The following is an 18412-nucleotide window of genomic DNA, read 5'->3' as shown; positions in this document are numbered from 1 at the left end:
CTAACCCTAACTCTAACCCTACCCCTAACCGAACTGTAACCCTAACCCTAACCCTAACTGTAACACCTTAACACCTAACCCTAACCTCTCTTAACCCTAACCCTAACATTAAAACTAACCCTAACTCTAACCCTACCCCTAACCGAACTGTAACCCTAACCCTAACCCTAACTGAACTGGAAAGAAGATTCCATCTGAACATTAGGAAGAACTTCCTGACTGTGATAAGACAGTGGGACTCTCTGCTTTGGAGGCTTTTAAGAAGAGGCTGGATGGCCATCTGTCAGGAGTGCTTTCCCTGCTTCTTGGCAGGGGGGTTGGACTGGATGGCCAACTCTATGATTCTTTGATGGTGCGTTTCCTAAATGGAAAAAGGGGGCTGGACTGGATGGCCTTTAGAGGTCCCTTCCAACTCTAGGATTCTATGCTTCCATGAATTACTCAACGTGCGTCCAACACAAAGCCATGGCTTCTCCCTCAAAAGACTTCGCAATCCATGGCCCTTTCCCCCATAGAGCACATGTGGAGTAATTGATCGGTTATGCTATTACTTAATTTTTGATTGAGAGTTATAATTTTGTGTTATAATTTTATATTTTTATATAATTTTGTGGTTAGTAGCCAGCTGTAATAAATCACTACTGACGAAGAGTCATGAGTTCGAAGCCAGCCCGCGTCGGATTGAGCGCCTGACGAAATAGCCCAGCTCATTTTTGACCTAAGCAACCTGGAAAGATAGTTTTATCTATCAAGTAGGAAATTCAGGTACCACTTATGTGGGGAGGCTAATTTAACTAATTTACAACACCATAAAAATCGTCCAGCAGCACGAGGAAAGGAATGAGGAAGCAATCCATCAAGGACTCGGTGCCACAGTGAGTGGACGGTGAAGCAGCAGCTCCCCCTGTGGCCGGAATCGAGATTACCCTCATGAAGCCAGAAACTGGAAAATGTTAAATTGCCTCTGTGTCTCTGTTTGTATATCATATGGCATTGAATGTTTACCATGTATATGTACATGTACATGTGTATGTACATTGTGATCTGCCCTGAGTCCCCTTTGGGGTATAAAGGGAGGAATATAAATACTGTAAATAAATAAATAATATGTGGATTTATTTCTGGGATTTTTTTGGGTTGCTTATTTGTAATCAGAAGTGATGGGAGTTGTTGTCCAACAACATCAGGGAACCCAAACCGAGTACACACACAAACTCACACTGTCAATGGATTTCTTGTCAATGGATTGAACGTGCCTTTGAAGGCAACCCTAAGGCTGATGAGGCCCTCCATGAAAAGGAGTTTGAAGGCCCTGGCTCCACATCCAACCCACAGCCTGGGGTCCCGAAGCCCCAAACTCACCGTATGGAGCTCCCAGCACCGTCAGGAACATCAGGAGGGAGACCAGGAGGTAGAGCAAGGCCAGCCACCACCCGAAGAACAGCAAGTAATACAGGTTCCCAAAGGTCAGCATGGAGCCTAGTGGGTCACAAACACATAGGTGGTCAGGGGAGGCTTCCAACACGACACAGAAACATCTATCTCCTATTTACTCAAATCTAATGCTCACCTTCATGGGGCTAAACTACCTCTCCAAAATGAAGGTACGCATTAGATTTGCGTTATACAGTCATCTTAGTGCTGAGCCCAAGCAAAAGGGGAACTCCTCGTTGAGGGATGTCATCTCTCATTGAATGGCCACATCTCAATGCAATGCAATGCTAATATTGTAGTTTGGTGAAGCATCTGTCGGAAATAGCAACCTCCCAAGCTTTTCACTATTTATTTGTTAATGTATATATTTGCTAACCTGCATTCTCTGTGTATGTTGATTTGTCAATTTGACTGACCTCTTTGGTGTGGGAGGGACTATAGACATGTGATTGTACTGAGCATATTCAGACTCAGGACTCCATTTTGTATTCAGTCTGTCTTACACCTCATTGGAGGTGGATGCATGTTGCTGTTTTGGACTTCAATAGAGAAGTACGACTTATGGACTTCAGTGAGTACAACTATACCTAAAGACTATGGACTAGTCTTTGGATGTGGTCTATCCAATGCAATTTTCTGAAGACCCTGGAAATTATAGACCGATCAGGTTGCTATCCATTCCAGGCAAACTGTACGAAAGATTTTTCTGTATGAAACTGTTGATGGAGACTGAGAAAAATAAAATTCTTTCAGATGCCTAGGCAGCCTTTAGAAAAAAAATTCATCCATAATGGACCATTGCTTAGTTCTCTCTCATTTAGTAGAGAAATATTAAGGATGAAGCATGAGGATCTCGGACGAATGGAATTAATTATATATATGTTTTAAGGTTTTTATAATGTGTTTTAACAATGTTTTAATGGATTTGTTTATATTGTTCTGTTTTTATGATTGCATTTTGGGCATTAAATTTTGCCAATTTTTGTAAGCCGCCCTGAGTCCCCTTGGGTGAGAAGGGCGGGGTATAAATGTTGCAAATAAATAAATAAATAAATAAAACCCAGAAAGGATCTAAACACTGTGTTTGATTCAGTCTCCAGATCCAAACGATGGGACAAATTAGATAAGTACCTAACTGATAAAAGTCTGCTCCTTCTCATTAAAGAACTTTATAGTAGCTTACAGGTTAGATGCGGCCCCCATGGACAAATTTCAGGACCAATTTGTTACCAAAGGGGAAAGGCAGGGCTGTATCTTAGCTCCTACTCTGTTTAACTTATTCCTAAATGATCTTGAGGAAGCCATGATGGATCCACCAGATTGGGCAAAAGGAGATTCGCCACTTTGCTATATGCAGATGATATAGCCATCCTCTCCAGGTCTAGACCAGGGCTTATACACCAACTGTGGCGCAGCTGGGTCGGGCTGTGGCGCAGCTGGCTAGTAACCAGCTGCAATAAATCACTACTGACCAAGAGGTCATGAGTTCGAAGCCCGGGTCGGGTTAAGCCCCCGACCATTAAATAGCCCGTCTTGCTGTTGACCTATGCAGCCCCGAAAGACAGTTGTATCTGTCAAGTAGGGAAATTTAGGTACGCTTTATGCGGGAGGCTAATTTAACTAATTTACAACATCATAAAACTGCCAGCAAAACACGAGGAAAGGAATGAGGAAGTACAGCCACTAGTGGACAGTGAAGCAACAGCTCCCCCTGTGGCCGGAATCGTGAAGCTGGAAAAAAATGTTAAATGCCTCTGTGTCTGTCTATATATGTTGTTTGTCTGTTGGCATTGAATGTTTGCCATATACGTGTTCATTGTAATCCGCCCCGAGTCCCCTTCGGGGTGAGAAAGAAGGGCGGAATATAAATACTGTAAATAAATAAATAACTTAGGAACTTTACAGAATATAGCAACTCGGCACCCCTAATAACACTGGGAACAGGCCTAAAAACGAAGACATCAAGGCGCCCCTGCTTTCTGGTGCCACATGGAATGGATCCGCTCAGGGGGAGGAAGGAGGAGAAGCAGCAGTCAGGAGGCTTGTTGCTGTGCCTTTTGTGGGTAGTAAACCTCTCCCCTCCCAACATCTGCATTGCCTCAGCATTATAAGATCGTTTTGCAAGACCAATCGCTCTCATTGTAGTAACAGTGAGGAGCGGACCATATTTTAGTTCTTGGGGACCACTAATGGTCCATGAACCACTGTTCTAGGTTATGGGGACTCTCTCCCAGATGAGGCCCACCTGGCCCACTCTATTCTTCTCTCATTGGTAGGTAAGTCCTTTTTTAGTTTAAGCAGGCAGCTTGCAATGAATGGGTTGTGTCAGAGGGATTATTTAATGACACACAGCCGCTGGTGAAGCTGGATGGAGAATCTCCTACATACGAGTCTGGCCATACCTGAAGGGCTCCGGACGACGTTGAGGTCGGAGTAGAGCTCCTTCACAATCTCAGAGCGGTCTTCCCAGGGCCGCTCCGTCACGTGGCTCTTCCATTTCTTAAAGCCAAACTGGAAGGAAGAGAGAAAGTGTGGAAAATAAACATTCTGTTGCTGGAAACCAGTTTAAGCATGTAATACAATCAAGGATATATAGGTCTATCTGTAAAAGAGGTTAACAGGACAAGGTTCCTATGGAACAGGCATGGGCCAACTTCGGCCCTCCTCCAGATGTTTTGGGCTTCAACTCCCACAATTCCTAACAGCCTACTGGCTGTTCCTTCCCAGGTCATCCTCAGAGCACGAGATGCTTGTCTGTTCTTAAAGTGAAAAGCACATGTCTGCATTTTAGATGGATTAGGGACCAGCTGGTTTTCCCTGTAATAGGCAGTAAGAACACCTAAAGCTTCTGAAAGCTTCTGTTCGAACATTTCAAAGCTCCCTGCTTGGGTGGTGATGGCACGATCGTCAGCATAGATGAAACTCTCTGTCCCTTCTGCATTGTCTGGTCATTTGTGTAAATGGGGGACATGAGAGAAGCCCCCCTAAAAGATCGTGACACATCCGGCCGTCCCCTGAGCAACGTCTCTGTAAACAGCTGATTCTCTCACAACCAGAAGCAACTTGGAACATTATGATAATAATAATATAATGAAAATGATAATAATAAACAAAATGATGATGATGATGATGATGATACACTTACTACCCACCTTGTAGTTGTTGGAAAGCTTGTGTGCCTCCACCTCGTTCTCCGCCGTGATTTTCACCAGGCAGGCGTCGCAAGTTTGTACTTCCTCCGAGTGAAGCGGGCAGCCTGGCGAGGAAGGAAGGAAACACAAAGAAGGTTCAAGATCTTGGAGAAACGAGCACCAAACAGCATTGAGGCTGCATTCATTTTACAGTGTAGACACACCCCTAGAGAGATTATATTCATCCAATCCACTAAAGCTAAACACACAAATAAAAGAAAGCCAGCAATCGTAGCTAAAGAAACAGACGTAGGGGTCCTTCGACACTATGCAATTATTGCACAACAGGTATTACAGAATTAACACAGTTTGAAACTACATAATAATAATAATAATAAATGCATTACCCGCCTCTCCCTGCAGCTCGAGGCAGGGTGCAGCACCAACAAAACAAGAGATAAAACACCATTAAAAGAACATACAACAAAATAACACAAGAGTTAAAATGCAGATTAAAATTCACAACTTAAAACTATATGGATATGGCTCCATGTTATGGAATCCTGGGAGTTGTAGTTTGGAGCCCAAAGGCTTGTACAATTCCCATAGGATTGTGTCACGGCAGTTCAGGTAGTGCCTTGGCTTTTGATCAGACAAATATATATAAAACCAGGTGAATTAAAATCCAAGAGTCATGTTAGGAAAATATTATTACTATTAATATAGTGTATATATACATTTGTAGTTTATACTAAGCACCCACGCAAAATTTAAGAAATGTTGTGAAATGACTTTAACTAATAAGATCGAAATGGACTCCTCCTCTCTCTATATATATCTAAATCTATATCTATCTATCTATCTATCTATCTATATATATATATATATATATAGTGGATTGGTTATATACATTTGATGTAATACAAAAAGAGAGAAAGCATGATAATGATGAAATGATATAATCTCTTAACAATTTAAATGAAAATCATATACAGTAGAGTCTCACTTATCCAACCTAAACGGGCCGGGAAAACGTTGGATAAGCGAATATGTTGGATAATAAGGAGAGATTAAGAAAAAGCCTATTAAACATCAAAATAAGTTATGATTTTACCAATTAAGCACCAAAACATCATGTTATACAACAAATTTGACAGAAAAAGTAGTTCATTATGCATTAATGCTATGTAGTAATTACTGTATTTACAAATTTAGCACCAAAATATCACAATGCATTGAAAACATTGACTACAAAAATGTGTTGGATAATCCAGAACGTTGGATAAGTGAGTGTTGGATAAGTGAGACTCTACTGTAATAGTAATAACAATTTAAGAAACGAAATGAGTGAAATAATCTGCTGTTTCACCCCAGCCAGAGATTCACCTTGCACTCAACACCAACCAGGAATCCAAAAGCAGTAGTAAAACAGTTTATTGAAAAAAGCACATATAAAACAGAAAAATCATCAAAGGAAATAAGAAAGGCAAAATCCAATAGTTGAAAAAGTAGTCAAACAATAATAAGAAATAGGAAAAAACATTCCAAAGGCAATAATCCAAAGTTCAAATCTGCTCTATAAAACAAGGTACAGAATCAAAACATGAGTATGAATCCAGGAAAACAAGAACATCAATCCAAAACCAAGACAAAACTTCTTAAAAACACGAATCCAAACTCCCAAGATCTTAGACTAAAACATGAACTTCAAACAAGACTCGAGATCCTCACTGTTATGCAGCGTTGCCTGATCTGAATTCTAAAGGAAACAATTCTCCGATTTAAGATCAGAGCCATGAAGTCATGTCCGTGACCTTGCCTCCTTTGCCTGGAAGATTTCTCACAGAGTCTCTGTGACCTCCTTAATTTGCTTGCTTCCTCCCTAAGATGAAGCCTGAGATTCCTGCTGACCGCAGGTGTGTTTTCAGGCAAACTTTCTCACTCATCCAACTCCTTATCCGGGGTTGCTATGAAACAACTAGGTGAAAAGTCTCTGCCAGCCACTGCATCTCCCTCTCTGCTGGACTCCAAAGCAGTTTCACTTTCAAGCCCATTCTCAGGATCTAAACTTCCCTCGTTTCCCTCACTGAAAAACCCATCCCCTCTCCCAAGCTCTGGAATACCAAACCACTCATCTTCATCACCTGGCTGAGCCACAACATCTACCTCCCAATCTCTGAGGATGCCTGCCATAGATGTGGGCGAAATGTCAGGAGAGAATAAAGGGACATATTTTCATTTATGGAGGGGAATTGACAGCATGGGATTGTGATGTCCCAGAGACCCTCGGGCCATGACCCTGTATTTGTTGCGGATCAGAGCAACGAGGATATGGGGTTTATGCCGAATCAGCAAGATTCTGTCCCCTTCCAGATGCTCCCTGTTGACAGTTCGAGCCCGAAGCTCATTAAAAAAGCCCTTGAAACTGAGCCTGTTCCCAGCGGTTCCCCTCCCTTTGATAGGAGGCTGTTTTGGGAAACAAGTCGCTTGGAGAAGGCTAAATTACGGAAAAGCGCGAGATTAGCAGCCAGAGAAACCTCTGACTAACCCGTTTCCCCTGAGAGTTTCCAGGGAGGCTCGCATGTGGCGGAGATGTTGTCTCTAGCCAGTTTTTCCCTTGGGAAAAGTGTTGGACACCTGTTTTGAAGGGAGATTTGAAGTCCCTTAAAAGTTCTGTGCGCTGGCTAGCCAGCGCAGTGTCAACGTGTCAGTTGGAGGATTAACTTCGCTTCTAGTTCCTTGTGGCGCGCTACTCTCGAGTAGACCGGGCGATGCGTCTCGCCTTCTAGTCAAGTCTGGACCACGTTTAGATCCACTATCTTCAGCCTTGCCTTGCCTTGTCTCCTTGCCTTGCCTTGAACTCCTTTGCCTTGGACTAGCTTCCTGAAACTCTTGCAAAAGACCTGGATTATTCCCCACTCAAACTGCTTGGAAGTTTGAGTGTGTTTCGGTTAATTGGATTATCATCTTTAAACTCTAATACTGGACATTGGACTTTATCATACTGGACTATAGTTGACCTTTCCCAGAAGGTCTATTGTTGGACTATATATTCTGCTTATTTTTGTTTTATTTCTTCAATTCTTTAATAAAGATATTAGATTGTTTATTGGCTTGGTGTCTGGTTTCCAGTGCTCACGCAGCCTAGAGTATCACAGGGATCAGGATGCGTGACTGGTGGGTTTCTTCAAACCACCATCAGTCATCTGCACACCAGCACCCTGATGAATTGGTGAATCGGCTGCCTCACCAAGTCCTCTGTTCAATGTCAGACTCAAAGACATCTCTAGTCTAAAGTCCAAACATTTATTTCAATATCTACAAACATATTTACAAAGCATAGCAAAAGCCATCGCTCTGAGCTGGCATTCTTCTATAGCCTCTTCGCTCGGCAAGCACAGCTCAACACACAGAGATAAGAAGCACATTCCTCAGTCTGCAGGAAGTTCCGACCTCCAAAGCCGGAAATCATGCCTGATAGGTCATAGCAGTCACAACAGGCTGTCAGTCAAAACTAGCCTGCTGTTAACTGTTTCATTGCTGAAACACACACTCTTGCACAACAACAGAAAACACTTGATTTACATTTCATATACATACATCCATAATCCAACAGGAATAACATATTTATAGAAATCATTATAGGTTTAAACATCACTCCGGATGCGAGGTTAGCATTATTAATGGATGACACAAAGTTGAATTTAGAAATGGAAAAGAAAGAATTGGTGATTATTTTACTCACAGTGGCGAGACTTATAATTGGAAGGAATACTAACCAACCTCACACTGGAAGCATGGTACGGGGAGGTCTGGAATGAAGCTCTCAATGATAAATTATCAACGGAAATGAGGGTGTTCAGGGGCGAATTTAATAGATCTGATTTTGATTTATACTGGTCAGTTTTTATTAAATATGTTCTAGAAAGTGAAAAAGGAAAACAATACAACCTTGTTGGTCAGGAAGTTTGGATATGACATTGGTTTAATGGTTGAATTATAAATTTTATAGTAAATGAAATGATACTTGTTCAGGCCTTAGTGGTGGGGTTGTTGTTTGTAAAATGTTCACTGTTTTGTGTTCTGTTTCACTGTAAGTTATTCATGTATGTAAATTAAAAAAAATTAAAAAGGAGATAATACTTCTGGAACATGGTCATACAGCCCGGAAAACACACAACAAACCATCTGCCATGAAAAAATCAAGATCAATTTCTATTGAAGAAGAACTGGAAAAGAAGATAGGAATATCATGAGATAATGTGAGAAGACAGAAGACGATACAATCAACAGACTTAGAATTAAAATGGTTAGAATCTTCAATGTTTTCTAAATTGTGTATTGAAGAAAATGATAATTTTGTAAAAGAACTTTGTCAAATTCTGCAAAACTCAACAGTACAATCAGGTGAATAACACTTTCTTTCCGGTGTTCTGGAAACATAACACTATGTTCTATGTTTCTTAATGGTCCTTTATGAATTTTAATATTTTTAATATACAGTAGAATCTCACTTATCCAACGTTCTGGATTATCCAACGCATTTTTGTAGTCAATATTTTCAATACATCATGATATTTTGGTGCTAAATTCGTAAATACAGTAATTACTACATAGCATTACTGCGTATTGAACTACCTTTTCTGTCAAATTTGTTGTATAACATGATGTTTTGGTGCTTAACTTGTAAAATCATAACCTAATTTGGCATTTAATAGGCTTTTCCTTAATCTCTCGTTATTATCCAACATATTTGCTTATCCAACATTCTGCTGGCCCATTTATGTTGGATAAGTGAAACTCTACTGTATTATTATTATTATTGCTGTTGTTATTGTTGTTGCTTTACGTGACAATATTTGAAAAATGTTCTGTGCCTGGTTTGAAAGTGTTATTTCCTGTTTAATTGTGCGGTCGTAGTTGTTCTGCTCCAGAAACTTCGCTTTGTGGCAGAAACTATGTTGAATTATTTGAGATTCAAGGAGATATTAATTGAAAAACTAAAGTAAAAGGTGATGCAGGATGTCCCTCCCGCAGAAACAAAGTTTAATAAACTTTTTCAATGTATTGATGATAGAACCAATTAGAAAATGACATTGATAACCCAGGAACAAAATCATGTTACTTATGATGATTATTATTATTATCTTCAGGCATTTACCTGGCAGCATCCTGGGTGTAATGAAGCCGTGCCCATAGTGGTGCGACTCCGAATGCGCCTCCCCGGGGTCTCCATGGATGTTGTTTATGGCGGCACAATGTTTGTCGCATAGGGACCCCCTCCGGTGATCAAGATCTCTGGGGAACTCTGGGGACAACAACAACAACAACTATTATTATTATTATTATTATTATTATTATTATTATTATTATTATTATTTTATTATGACACAGCAAACAAGATAGATATGCTGGATTTCGTATCACAAAATCACAAGTCGAACATTATTATTATTATTTTATTACGACATAGCAAACAAGATAGATATGCTGGATTTCGTATCACAAAATCACAAGTCGAACATTATTATTATTATTTTATTACGACACAGCAAACAAGATAGATATGCTGGATTTCGTATCACAAAACCACAAGTCGAACACTTCCCAAGTGTCTAGGACTGTGTGATGTATTTTCGGATGATGCGTGCAGATCCCAGTAGGGTGGCCTTTTGCAGTTGGCAGATCGTAATTTTGTCAATGTCTATTGTTTCCAAATGCCGGCTGAGATGTTTTGGCACAGCACCCAGTGTGCCCATCACCACCGGGACCACCTGCACTGGTTTCTGCCAGAGTCTTTGAAGTTCCATCTTGAGGTCCTGATAGCGGCTGAGTTTTTCCTGTTGTTTTTCGTCAACGCGACTGTCACCTGGGATGGCGACATCAATGATCCAAACCTTTTTCTTTTTCACAACTGTGATGTCTGGTGTGTTGTGTTCCAGAACTTTGTCAGTCTGGATTCGGAAGTCCCATAATATCTTTGCGTGCTCATTTCTAATACTTTTGCAGGTTTGTGATCCCACCAGTTCTTTGCTGCTGGGAGGTGGTACTTGAGGCATAAGTTCCAATGAATCATTTGGGCCACATAGTTGTGCCTCTGTTTGTAGTCTGTCTGTGCGATTTTCTTACAGCAGCTGAGGATATGATCAATGGTTTCGTCAGCTTCCTTGCACAGTCTGCATTTTGGGTCATCAGCTGATTTTTCGATCTTGGCCTGAATTGCCTTTGTCCTGATGTCTTGCTCCTGGGCTGCAAGGATCAGGCCTTCTGTCTCCTTCTTCAGGGTCCCATTCGTGAGCCAGAGCCAGGTCTTCTATTATTATTATTATTATTATTATTATTATTATTATTATTAATTGCCTTTGTTCTGATGTCTTGCTCCTGGGCTGCAAGGATCAGGCCTTCTGTCTCCTTCTTCAGGGTCCCATTCGTGAGCCAGAGCCAGGTCTTCTATTATTATTATTATTATTATTATTATTATTATTATTATTATTATTATTATTATTAATTGCCTTTGTTCTGATGTCTTGCTCCTGGGCTGCAAGGATCAGGCCTTCTGTCTCCTTCTTCAGGGTCCCATTCGTGAGCCAGAGCCAGGTCTTCTCCTTATCAGCTTTTCCTTCAATTTTGTCAAGGAACTTTCCATGCAGTGTTTTGTTGTGCCAGCTGTCAGCTCTAGTTTGTAGTGCGGTTTTCTTGTACTGGTTTTTTGTCTGCTGTGCTTTGAGGAGTTTCTGATTTTTGACTTCAATCAAAGCAGGTTCTTCACTTTGTTTTACATACTCTGCCAGGGCATGTTCTTCTTCTTTGACTGCTTGTTTTACTTGCAAGAGTCCTCTGCCCCCTGATCTTCTAGGCAGATACAGCCGGTCAACATCACTGCGAGGGTGCAGGGAATGATGAATTATTATTATTATTATTAATGGCCTTTGTCCTGATGTCTTGCTCCTGGGCTGCAAGGATCAGGTCTTCTGTCTCCTTTTTCAGGGTCCCATTCGTGAGCCAGAGCCAGGTCTTCTTTTCAGCTTTTCCTTCAATTTTGTCAAGGAACTTTCCATGCAATGTTTTGTGGTGCCAGCTGTCAGCTCTAGTTTGTAGTGCGGCTTTCTTGTACTGTTTTCTTGTCTGCTGTGCTTTGAGGAGTTTCTGATTTTTGACTTCAATCAAAGCAGGTTCTTCACTTTGCTTTACATACTCTGCCAGGGCATGTTCTTCTTCTTTGACTGTTTGTTTTACTTGTAAGAGTCCTCTGCCCCCTGATCTTCTAGGCAGATATAGCTTTTTTATTATTATTATTATTATTATTATTATTATTATTATAGTACATACCTAGGGGCTGCGGTGGTGTAACGGGCTAAACCACTAAGCTGCAGAAATTGATGACCAGAAGGTCAGCAGTTTTGAATCTGCTGAGCGGGGTGAGCTCCCATCGTTAGCCACAGCTTCTGCCAACCTAGCAGTTCGAAAACATGCGAATATGAGTAGATCAATAGGTACCGCTCCGGCAGAAAGGTAACGGCGCTCCAAGCAGTCATGCCAGTGGCCACATGACCTTGAAGGTGTCTATGGACAACGCCGGCTCTTCGGCTTAGAAATGGAGATGAACACCAACCCCCAGAGTCAGACATGAAAAGACTTAATACAATCAACGTCTCAATTGTTCCGCTATAAACCAAACAAACTCCAAATACCACCGAACTCTTATTTATAGTGCAGCAATGAGCAAACATTAGTGGCATCAGGAAACTGTGGTTTGCTTTGCACACCGAAAGAGACAATCATGCAGAATAACACAGATCTGTAATGAAATTCATAAATAAAAAATGCATAATAAAAATATAAACATTAAAGGGAAGGCACCCCTTAATTTCACCCTTACGGTGCTTTTTTAGTTTTTGTGTCAAAGGAAGTGTGTTTTCCCATGTGATTCCCAGGAGGATCTTCTAACATGTTATATAGACACGTTCTATTATTACTGGGAAATATGGCATTTGTTCCAGACAAAGCAGCACAGACCAGATACTAATACGAAGAATGGAGGGAGTTTTCCAATTGCGTTTTTCCTCCCAAACCCACAAAACCGTGACATGGCCCCAATAAGCAAACAAAGTCACATTTCATCCAATGGGGCCATAAAAACCACAAAAACAATGCCGGGATGAGGCTCATATGATGATCACCAAGGAAATCAATTACATGAAAAGTGGGAACGATCTGACATGCTGCGTGATTTATTTCCTTGTTTAGACACATGTTGAAAAGCTACTCCAGTCATTCACTTATCGAGGCTTTGAAGTGAATTAATATGAAATATGCCTGCCCTTTGGGTCCATGGATTCAGGCATCTGCCACTCAAAAATAGCTTTTCCCTTTCATATATGGGACACTATTTTTATTTATTTATATATAACATTATTTAACAAAAATGTTCCTGGTTTGGAAGTGTTGTTTCCTGTTTACCTGTGCAGTCCTGACTTTGAAAGTACCTGTAATGAAGTATGAATTTTTGGTTTACAGATGTTATGTTTAATTGCGTGTTTGTGTTTTAAAAGGGTAAGTTTACAGTTATTGCATCTCAACACTCAGAGGCTGGTTGCCATGGAGAAGTAGGCGGAGCCAACTGCCGTTTTGTTGAAAAAGTGCAGAGTTTAAAAAAGGGATTCAGTCTGTGCTCTGATGAGGCACAGGGAAGATTGATCCTAGGTTGAGGGGATCAAGGAGACTCAATTGTTCATTTTTGAGTCGGTTTAAAATAAGTTTGGTGACTTATTTAATGTAGTCTGTGTCCTCGTAAGGAACAGAGAATCTGTGATCATATATAATAGAGTAAAATAATAAATGTAACAATACTAATAAATACAGTAAAATAATAAATGTAAAAATAAATAGATTAAAATAATAAATGTAACAATAATCGTATCGGAGTGAAATAATAAATGTATTAATAATAATAAAAATAGAGGAAAATAAATGTAATAGTAACAATATTAATAGAGTAAAATAATAAATGTAATAATGATAATAGAGTAAAATAATAAATGTAATAATGATAATAGAGTAAAATAATAAATGTAATAATACCAATAATAATAGAGAAAAATAATAAATGTACCATATATTCTCGAGTATAAGCCGACCCGAATATAAGCCAACCAGGACCCTCACCCGAGTATAAGCCGAGGGGGGCTTTTTCAGGCCTAAAAAAGGGCTGAAAAACTCGGCTTATACTTGAGTATATACGGTAGTTGTTCTACTCCAGAAACTTCTTTTTGTGCTGGAAACAAGGATGAATTAGTTGGAGAACGAGAGCAAAATGTGCTATAAAATTTTTTATATTTGCATTTGTTTGTTATGTTGTTGTTGTTGTTTTTCTTTTGATGTGTTTTATTTTGTTTACTGTATTCACCTGAGCTTGACCCCGAATCCCTTCAGGGAGATGGAGGCGGGGCACAAGAATAAAGTTGTTGTTATTATTATTATTATTATTATTATTATTATTGCACAATGTCCCTCCTGCAGAAACAAAGTTTGTGCAATTTAATAAACTTTTCTCATGTTTTTATGATAGAACCAATTAGGAAATGACATTTAGAACCCAGGAACACAAATCACAGTACTACAAAGCGTAATGGGACTTGACCATTCATGGATTTGGATCTCCAACTTAAAATGACTCCAAAGAGAAGCTATTGCAATATTTTCTTGTTAAGATTTGCTCAAAGGAGTTTTGCAAACTTTGTAGTTCAAGTAACAGGAACTTTACTAACTTCAAAAGACCAAACAAAGCAATAATATTTACAAAGGCCTCTCTGATTGCTTACAGAGAACAGTAAGAATAAAGAGTCTTTTTAAAGTCCGAAAAGTTGCCTCAATGCCTTAGAAATATCAAGGCCTCAGAAGGTCGTCAGGTATCTACTTTCCTGGCTGTTTCCAGTCAGCATGCAAGTCTCACTCTGAAGTAAACCTGCTCAAACCGGTTCCCCAAGAGCATGGCAGAGAAAAACAACCAATCAGATTCCAGGCTCTTCGCAGGCTCAACCAATCAGCATCTTACACATACTTTTCCAGTTAAACCATACATAATGGTGTCTTTACAAACCACAACAAGCACCTCTAAGGTCATGTAGCTGCATGGAGTGCTGTTCCCTTCCTACCAGAGCAGTACCTATTGATCTACTCACATTTGCATGTTTTTGAACTGCTACGTTGGCAGAAGCTGGGGCTAACAGCAGGAGCTCACCCCTCTCCCTGGATTCGAACCGCCGACCTTTCGGTCAGCAAGTTCAGCAGCTTAGCGGTTTAACCTGCTGTGCCACTGGAGTGCACCAATTGTTTACCAATTATTTACACACACACACACACACACACACACACACATATATATATATATATATATACACACATACACATACTAGCTGTGCCCGGCCATGCATTGCTGTGGCTAGGACTTAATTTTACTTTTCTTTTTGTTGTATGAACGTAGAGGCATGGATGAGAGGTTGTGCTGTCAATTTTCAAGTTTGTGGGGAGTTTAGTTTAGTTGTTTTGTCCGGTGCCGTGATTCCATTACCCTTTTATATATATATATATATATATATATATATATATATATATTGCTGTAAACAACAAAGTCACTGAACCAAATCACACCAAATTTGGTCACAAAAGACACAGTCATCCAATCTATGTCTTTCAGACAAAAAAAACCCTTGGAAAATAAAGTCCAAATTAGAGAACGAGGAAGAGCCGTTTTCAACCCTAGTTGCTGGTCAGAAGGGTAGGCCCCGCCCCTTTAGGCCCTGCCCACTTTGTCTCCTAGCAACCCCCTCGGCCACAATGGCACCGGGGTACAACCGGGGTTCAGGCTTTTGAGGCTGCAAGGCTATTCACTGCTATTCCACCTGGCCAACAAAGCATTCCCATAAGCCACAGCAACACGTGGCCGGGCACAGCTAGTATATACATAAATATTTATACATACTAATATAAACTCATATATATATATGTAATCAATGGCATCTTAGAATCAGAGAGAATTTGAGGTTTTCTTCCCCAAATATTTGCACAACTAAAGAAGTGCAATTTCAGCTGAAAGCAGGGAGCTCTGTTTTGCAAAAAAAAAGAGAGGAGGGTTTGTTTGGACCGAATGCGAGGAAAAGAGGAAAGACGTGCAAACCCGCACTCGTCCCAAACCCAATGACAACGATGCCGATGAGGTTATTTGCACGCAGGCCATATACTGGCATTCCCTAACCGTCTTGGCCACAATGGGGCAATTGAGATTGGCTTGTTTGAGCAGGAAGGCCATCGAGATAAAGCCCAGATTAGTGCGGAAAAATAACACATCCCTAAATTGTCCAATTACTGCAATTTTCAAGCTGATTTTTTTGGAGCTTTGGAAGGGAATTCTATCTTTGCGCTTTGGGAGATGGTGGAGCTTCTGCACAACAAAATAAGTCTCAATCAAAGAGCTAAACGAATGGAATAATAATAATAATAATAATAATAATAATAACAGGCATAAGAAACATAAATGGAACTTGGGTCTCAACCAATAGATAAAAGTGGGATTTAAATAATAATAATAATAATAATAATAATAATAATAATAATAATAACAATAATAAAAACAATAGCCAGCAGAGTGTCTGCTGTGGACTCATCTTGTTGTGTTTCAAATAATAATAATAATAATAACAACAACAACAACAACAAACAACAACAACAACAACAACAATGCCTTGGGAGATGGTGGAGCTTCTGCACCACAAAATAACTCAATCAAAGAGATAAACGGATGGAATAATAATAATAATAATAATAATAATAGAGGCATAAGAAACATAAATAGAACTTGGGTCTCAACCAAGAGATAAAAGTGGGATTTAAGTAAATAACAAAAACAACAACAATAACACTCTGGGAGATGATGGTAAGTGTATTAATAATAATAATAATAATAATAATAATAATAATAATAATAATAATAATAACAACAACAACAAAAATCAGAAACTCCTCAAAGCACAGCAGACAAAGAATCAGTACAAGAAAATCGCACTACAAACTAGAGCTGACAGCTGGCACATCAAAACATAGCACGGAAAGTTCCTTGACAAAATTAAAGGAAAAGCTGATAAGGAGAAGACCTGGCTCTGGCTCACGAATGGGACCCTGAAGAAGGAGACAGAAGGCCTGATCCTTGCAGCCCAGGAGCAAGACATCAGAACAAAGGCCATTAATAATAATAATAATAATAATAATAATAATAATAATAATAATAATAATAGAAGACCTGGCTCTGGCTCACGAATGGGACCCTGAAGAAGGAGACAGAAGGCCTGATCCTTGCAGCCCAGGAGCAAGCCATCAGAACAAAGGCAATTCAGGCCAAGATCGAAAAATCAGCTGATGACCCAAAATGCAGACTGTGCAAGGAAACCGACGAAACCATGAATCATATCCTCAGCTGCTGTAAGAAAATCGCACAGACAGACTACAAACAGAGGCACAACTACGTGGCCCAAATGATTCATTGGAACTTATGCCTCAAGGACCACCTGCCAACAGCAAAGAACTGGTGGGATCATAAACCTGCAAAAGTATTGGAAAATGAACATGCAAAGATACTGTGGGACTTCCGAATCCAGACTGACAAAGTTCTGGAACACAACACACCAGACATCACAGTTGTGGAAAAGAAAAAGGTTTGGATCATGGATGTCGCCATCCCAGGTGACAGTCGCATTGATGAAAAACAACAGGAAAAACTCAGCCGCTCTCAGGACCTCAAGATTGAACTTCAAAGACTCTGGCAGAAACCAGTGCAGGTGGTCCCGGTGGTGATTGGCACATTGGGTGCCGTGCCAAAAGATCTCAGCTGGCATTTGGAAACAATAGACATTGACAAAATTACGATCCGCCACCTGCAAAAGGCCACCTGACTGGGATCTGTGCGCATCATCCGAAAATACATCACACAGTCCTAGACACTTGGGAAGTGTTCGACTTGTGATTTTGTGATACGAAATCCAGCATGTCTATCTTGTTTGCTGTGTCATACAATAAAATAATAATGGGATAAGGTGTCTTTTGGTTTCAAAACCTGGAAGACGGTGGAGCTTCTACATGTCCCTGAAGTGTCCAAACAAGTGACCAGCTGCTTTAAAAGCAATGTTATGAATCCAAACAAGAGATAAACAATTGTGGACTTCAGTCCACCTTATCTGATAACATCATCTCAGGTGAGTCAGCAACAGCAGCCGCTTTATCCATCTTACCTGCTTCATCATCAAGAACGTTTGGGGTTTTTCCACCCATCACTGGGTGTATCTGCACTGTAAGATCAATGCAGTTTGGCACCACTTGAACTATGCAACAGCTCCATGAAATGGGAACCTGGGAGTTAAAGCTGGTATTAAACTGCATTAATTCTGCAGTGTGGGTGCACACCCTGCTCCAGGGTACAAATAAACATAATAACATGGCCTTGGCATCCCTGCCCTAGATAGATCCCAGCCTTTGACTCCTAGGCAATCCTCCCCATTGATCCCAGCCAGGTTTACCAACAAGTAGGTCACAGGTAATCTGCAAGAGCTTCATACTATAAATTCCCCGGGCGAAAGAGAAGCACTTTTGGAGTATTTGCACAAACATCATCAGCTATCTTGGAGATGGAAGTCTAAACACAATTATTATTATTATTATTATTATTATTATTATTATTATTTTATGACACAGCAAACAAGACAGATATGCTGGATTTCATATCACAAAATCACAAGTCGAACACTTCCCAAGTGTCTAGGACTGTGTGATGTATTTTCGGATGATGTGCGCAGATCCCA

General features: G+C 40.2%; 1 protein-coding gene across 3 annotated transcripts in view; it reads right to left on the bottom strand.

Annotated features, from left to right (window-relative positions):
• The window catches only part of LOC100559220 (uncharacterized), a 103652-nt gene that overhangs the window by 61863 nt on the left and 23377 nt on the right, over window positions 1-18412 (bottom strand). For 2 of the 3 annotated variants that reach the window (XM_062983348.1, XM_062983349.1), the window contains exons 2-6: window positions 9728-9873; window positions 4973-5009; window positions 4587-4690; window positions 3837-3945; window positions 1363-1479 (exon numbers count right to left, since the gene is read on the bottom strand). In XM_062983348.1, coding sequence (XP_062839418.1) covers window positions 1363-1479; window positions 3837-3945; window positions 4587-4690; window positions 4973-5009; window positions 9728-9736 — 376 coding nt within the window. In that variant the 5' untranslated portion in view covers window positions 9737-9873. Of the gene's footprint in view, window positions 1-1362; window positions 1480-3836; window positions 3946-4586; window positions 4691-4972; window positions 5010-9726; window positions 9874-18412 lie in introns of all 3 variants that reach the window. The other variant, XM_062983347.1, reaches the window with a different exon arrangement.

Source organism: Anolis carolinensis, chromosome 5, assembly GCF_035594765.1.
Source record: "Anolis carolinensis isolate JA03-04 chromosome 5, rAnoCar3.1.pri, whole genome shotgun sequence".
NCBI classification, from domain to species: Eukaryota; Metazoa; Chordata; class Lepidosauria; order Squamata; family Dactyloidae; genus Anolis; species Anolis carolinensis.
The sequence above is the reverse complement of the archived record's forward strand: the minus strand, read 5'-3'. Positions and strand labels throughout refer to the sequence as shown.